Source organism: Cynara cardunculus (assembly GCF_001531365.2).
Source record: "Cynara cardunculus var. scolymus isolate 2C chromosome LG 8, CcrdV1, whole genome shotgun sequence".
Classification (NCBI taxonomy): Eukaryota; Viridiplantae; Streptophyta; class Magnoliopsida; order Asterales; family Asteraceae; genus Cynara; species Cynara cardunculus.
The window spans coordinates 14,882,455-14,888,636 of record NC_037535.1 but is presented as its reverse complement, the minus strand read 5'-3'; the positions used below and the strand labels follow the sequence as shown (position 1 = coordinate 14,888,636).

At 34.5% G+C, this 6,182-nt stretch overlaps 1 protein-coding gene across 1 annotated transcript in view; it reads left to right on the top strand.

The window, feature by feature from the left end:
* LOC112516113 (NADPH-dependent aldehyde reductase 1, chloroplastic-like) overlaps positions 1–4,222 on the top strand; it is a 12,924-nt gene extending 8,702 nt beyond the window's left edge. The window contains exons 3-5 of the mRNA XM_025123118.1: positions 1,335–1,711; positions 2,876–3,231; positions 3,884–4,222. Coding sequence (XP_024978886.1) covers positions 1,335–1,711; positions 2,876–3,231; positions 3,884–3,906 — 756 coding nt within the window. The 3' untranslated portion in view covers positions 3,907–4,222. The remainder of the gene's footprint in view (positions 1–1,334; positions 1,712–2,875; positions 3,232–3,883) is intronic.
* The last annotated feature ends 1,960 nt before the right edge of the window (positions 4,223–6,182 follow it).

The following is a 6,182-nucleotide window of genomic DNA, read 5'->3' as shown; positions in this document are numbered from 1 at the left end:
AACTACCGTCGGCCACCACCACCACCACGTCAAACATAACCATAACCACCGCTCATCGCCACAACTACCGTCGGCCACCACCACCACCACGTCAACCGTAACCAAAACCACCTCCACCACAAATACTACCATCAATTATATCAAATTTTTCATTCAAATTTGGTACCATTATATATGTATGTATTCATTTATATGAAAATTGTGTAAAAATATTTATAAATTAATTATAACTATTATATTTTTAAATAATATTTAAAATCATCAAATAACTTTGGGGATAACTTGTCTAGTTTTGTCTTGTCCAGTCGTAGTCGTACCAAACACTAGACATACACTTGTCCTGTCCCAGTTCTGTCCTATCCCAGTTCTGTCCTGTCCCAGTTCTGTCTTGTCCAATCATGTATGCGTACTAAACACTACCTTAATGCTTTGAATCAGCTATTATTGTTCTCACTTTGATTAAAACAATTGTAATATTGAAAATACCAACAAAAAATCAAACACAATTTGCAACCTTTTGTATTTCTACCAAAATTTAACAAAATACAATCGTGGTTCTTTGAATGAAATGATTGAAAAGTGAAAACACAAGCAATTCAAACTTCAAACATTGTGTTCTTGAGTCATTTTTTCGGAGGGAAGGAAAAAATGGAAAAAGAAAAAATGTTGTGTTCTCGAGTTTTATAAGGTGGAAAAAGGAAAGGAAAGATAAGGAAAATAATGTTGATATCCTTTGAAAACTTTCCTTTATAAGTGTGGGAGGGAAATGAATGGAAAGGAAATAAAAGGAATTTATGACGGATAAATTAAGTGATATGTTTCCTTTGAATCTATTACGCATATGTCCAAAAATTACAATCAACTATAAAATAAGTAAAAATATATTTGTAAAACTGACATCTTTTCTTTCTTTTCTTGACACCTTTTTGGCTTTTTTTAAGTAAACAGAACAAAAAAAGAACACTTGGTCTTAAACATTTTAGGAGCGAAAAGAAAGAAATAGGAGGAAAAATACCTAAATAAGTGAGATGTTTCCTCCCAAGACTTTCCTCTCAAATGTAGAAGAAAAAGAACCGAAAAGAAAGAAATGACAATTCTTCCATAATAAACTCTCAACCTTCTATTACATAAACCAAATGGTATCTAAAATATAGTATATTTATCGATCAACCTGTCTGTGTATTGTATATTCGTTGATGAATATATTCATTGATGAATATACAATGTAAAATATGCAAATGCGAGTCTGAAAGTTATAGTAATTTAAAGGTCGTGGTTAAAATCCTCCTTCCTTTTTTCTTTTCTCTCTAAAAAGGTCAACAAAATTGGTGCAGGGAAAGGTGGCTTTGGTGACAGGAGGAGACTCAGGCATTGGAAGGGCCGTTTGCTACTGTTTTGCGAAGGAGGGTGCAACTGTAGCCTTCACTTATGTGAAGGGTTATGAGGAAAAAGATGCAGAGGATACATTGGAGATCATAAATAAGTCAAAAATGAGCGATTCAAGCAATCCAATTGCAATACCTGTTGATCTCGGGTACGAAAAGAATTGTAAGAATGTTGTTGATGAGGTCATTGGAACATACGGGCGCATCGATGTCCTGGTGAACAATGCAGCTGAGCAGCACGCGACGAACTCATTAGAGGATATCACGGATGAGAGGCTTGAAAGGGTGTTTAGAACCAACATTTTCTCTCATTTCTTCTTGACAAGGTATGTTTATCATCTCTTAACATTAATCCAACATTGACAGAAAATCAATTTCAAACCTACACATTTTTGTGACAAAACATTTTTCATAGTTGTATGTCCTTTTTTCCCCAATCAAGTGTCATGTTCTCTATAAGTTTGTTTCAAATTTAGATGTCAGTGACAAAATGTCACTTTTGGAAGTGGCTTTTGACCCGGCTGATATCTTCTGACGTCTTTTCTTCTTATACTATTTATTAGAAAATTTAAGTAAAATAAATTGAAATTAGTGTGGAATCTTAATACAATATGAACAGAGTTTCAAGATTTGGTTGGAAACATAGTCCCACGCAGGAGGGAGACGGAAACTTCAAAGGATATATATATATATAGAATTTCAAGATTGTTAAGATGCTATTTGGTTGATTTGAGATGTTTACTAAATTCTTACGGCCTCTTACTGGATAAGAGACGCTTAACAGTCATTTTACTAACCGAGAATCTTACCCGATTAGTGCTTACAGTGTAAAAGATGCTTATACTATGTTATTTTGATGGCCGAGAATCTTACCTAGTTTGTGTTAGTAAATGGACCCTTAGGTAATTGTTGCCTATGCAAAAACCATTTGGGAGTGCCCTAAACTTCTGTTTCTACTCCTTTGGTGCTACCTTGTTTGACTAAGGGGTCTTGTACCCAACGCTTCCCAAGTACAAGTGAACACTTTCATTTAACTCACAGGGTAAGATTTTAGTCCATTAAACGGCATAGTATGCAACAATTTATCCGTGTAAGTGCTTAACGGTAAGAGTCATCATTCTCACTTATTAGGTAAGACTCTCTGTCCTTCTTGTCGCTCTTAGCAAGTAAGATTCTCAATTGTAGTCATGTTCTTCCAATAAGATAAAGTGACCCACCAAAGGGCCTTTGGCCTAGCGGTACGTGAGTTTTTGGCCTCCTAGCAGGTCAGGGGTTCAAACCTCACCAAAGGTGAGGAGGGTGTGTGAGTTTACTTGTTCTATTTGTTGTATATAAATATTATATACTTAATAAAGTGACCCATGAAGCGTTTAGTAAATGGGAACACCAAGTATTCCAACACATTCACATGACCGTTTATGTTGTAAAACAATAGATAGAAACGATACATTAGGCTAATTTTGATGGGTTCCAATAACTTGGTTGTGTAGGCATGCTGTGAAACACATGAAAGAAGGAAGCAGCATCATAAACTCGACATCGGTGTTGGCATACACAGGTAGCCCAAAGTGGCTCGACTATAGTTCAACGAAGGGAGCCATCGTGTCCTTCACAAGGGGTCTGGCACTAATGCTCGTTGACAAGGGGATTCGAGTCAATGGTGTGGCCCCTGGCCCTGTGTGGACTCCGCTGCAACCTGCATCCAGGGACGAGCAGGATACACCAACATTTGGGTCACAGGTGCCTATGGGTAGAGCAGGTCAACCTTTTGAGATTGCCCCATCTTATGTGTTCCTAGCATCAGAGGACTCTTCCTATGTTACGGGCCAAGTTCTCCATCCTAATGGTATAATCTTACTTTTAGTTTTTTTGTTTACGGAAAAAGCCTCTCTATCCTTTGGGATAGATGTAAGGTATTTCAGACCCTACATTGTGTTAGGACTAGAAATGGCCAAAAATCTGTCTGAGGCCAAGCTGGTTCCAAGTCAGTCTTGGTCCCATATTGGTTAGTGTGTAACCGGGCCAGTTGGTCTTTGTCCTGGTCCTGACCAAAAATCCGAGGACTGTTTCTAGTCCCGGCAACCGGTCCTAGTCCTGGTCCCTCGTAACCAGTTCCAAATCCGGTCTTGGGCACGATTTGGTTTTTAAAAGAGAGAATATAATTTTTACACAAAATATACAAGTTTTTATACTTGGCATTATTGAAAATTGAGCATTAAAATACATTTTAAATATTACATTTTCTTGAAAAACTTGTATCATAATTTGTAAAAGCTTGAAAAATCCGTCCGTATGCATAACCAGTCTCGACCCGGGGCCAGACCTTGAAAATCTAGAAACCTTGTAACTAGTCCAAGACCGTGGGGCTGTAATCGGTCCCAGTTGGTCCAGTCCCCAGTGTTTGGCTATCTGTAGTAGGGCTTACAGGGTCATTTGATTTAGTTTGGTTCGATTTAGCTGTATTCTTGGGGTTGTGATGTTTCAATTTTTTCTTCCAGGTGGGACGATCGTCAATGCTTAGTCCTTGCACATTTCAAAAATAAGTATGGTGAAGCATGCATAAAGTTTTGTATAAATAAATTGCAGTCGTAGGTAAGTAACTTATTTAGCGATAGTTGTCGTCGGGGTTGTTGAAATAAGCTATCCTTACATCACATATAAATGGGCGGATGCATCAAGGCTATATAGTTGCCACTAGAGGTGGTCATAAACCAGTCCCAGTGCCGGTTGAAAAACCATAGCCCAGTCTAGGTTACCCGCGACCGGTCCTTGGCCGGGCCTAAAATCGGTCCTTGTTTTTTTTTTTTAAATTTGATTTTTAAAATATTAAAAATATCTTTGGAAGATTTCTTTTACAAATATATAAAAATGTTATTCGAAGACAGTTTAAAATATGTAATTGGAGCAATGAAATACACTTAAAAATACATTTTATCATGATTTTGTTTTAAAATTGATTTTGCATTGGGTTTACAGTTTTAACTACTATAATAGAAATTGATCTTCAATCTTCTATCTCAAAAGTGTGTTTATGGGTATGTTTGGCAATAGCCAATAGGTAGGGTAAAGGTTAATCTATTATCCAACCATTTAAAATAGTGGGCAATGAACTATGTAATTATTCATGTCATAAAATTATAATCCATATCCATACCTTAACTATTAAGACAGCTGGTAATGAAACATGTAATGGATAAATGGTAAAAAGTTATTATGAACTACAATAATATTGTTAAACATCAACATATAAGTAAAATAAGTTTAAACATATAAATTTTATTTTATATATAACTTGTTATAATAAACATTGTGATATTGTTTTATATAATAATATAAAAATCTAAAGACAATATTTATGTTTGTTATATTTATTTTAACAAGACCATATCGTTTTTTAGTTGATGAATATGAAAACAAAATTAAATACTAATTAAAATATGTTATACAATATATAAGATAATATTCTGAAAAATATATTAATATTTAATTTTATATAATTATGTGTGTGTATAGGAGTTTAATCAAATGAGAATCACAAAAAAAGTTGAAAACCGTGATGATCGGTCTAAGCCTTAATTTGGTTTTGATTATATGGTTTTAATTGAAAGCCCCTTTTTAATTGGGCATAATCATCATTTTAGTAACAAGATTCACAAGATCAAACACACATATTCATTAGCTGAAATAAACATATTCATTAGATGAAACATAGATTCACCTCATGAAATAAAACATAATTTTTATAAAGATTTATTTCACTTCATGAAAATCAAATATAATGTTCATACTTATGTCATTCTATCACATGAAATCAAAACTACCATAGCTTGTACTCTACATACCTTATCACCATCCAACCCAGAACTCGAAAGCAATCGTCTTCTGATTTAGGAGTAGACCGATCATTTTCTGTTTTAGAGGTTTATGGACAGACCGTCAAATGGAGCTTTTCGTCAATCCTACAGATCATATTTTTCAAATACCCAGTATGTTCTTTCAGATTCAATTTTCCATAATAAATCATGAAGTTTTAAATTATATCAAAATTGGCATTGCCTTTAAGGATCATAGATTAAAATTAGTTAATGGTTTAGATTGGTTTTCACGGTTCACAACCTTCTTTTAGTTCTCATTTGATTACTGTCCATATATGTATGTGTGTGTGTGTATATATATATATATATATATATATATAAGGGCTAATTAAATGAGAACTAGATAGTTTTTGGTATTTGTGAGGTCTAATATGAGCCAATCAGTTTAGATAATTAATATTATTTACTAAAATAAAACAAAGGTTAAATTAGTAAATTGTGTTGATTATTCAATTTACTATAATTAGTTTAATATTCTAATTTACTTTAATTACTTTAATTATTTTAATATATATATATACACACACACGGACCAAATCCGATGGCCTTCTCTCGCACCCACCACCACTCCCGTGACCTACTCTGGTCATCTTGTCTGACCAAGACGCCATCTCTGATGATCGACCACTAAACACCCACATGTGACCATTCCCAACACCTGGTATCACAGTGGTACAACAATTGATATCGCAGTGGTAACAAAGTTTACTTGGTGTGTTTTGGGTATCACATGGTGTTTGTCGGAGGCCGGAGGTAGGAGAGAGAGAGAGAGAGGAGAAATAAAAAATTGAAAATACCTAAAACACCCTTTAATTATAATTTCAAGTCAAATTACCAAAAATATTAGTTTCCCAACTTATCAATTGATTTGTGGTTGAGATTGAATCTCATAGTTATCACAAACTAATCAGTTATCCCTTGA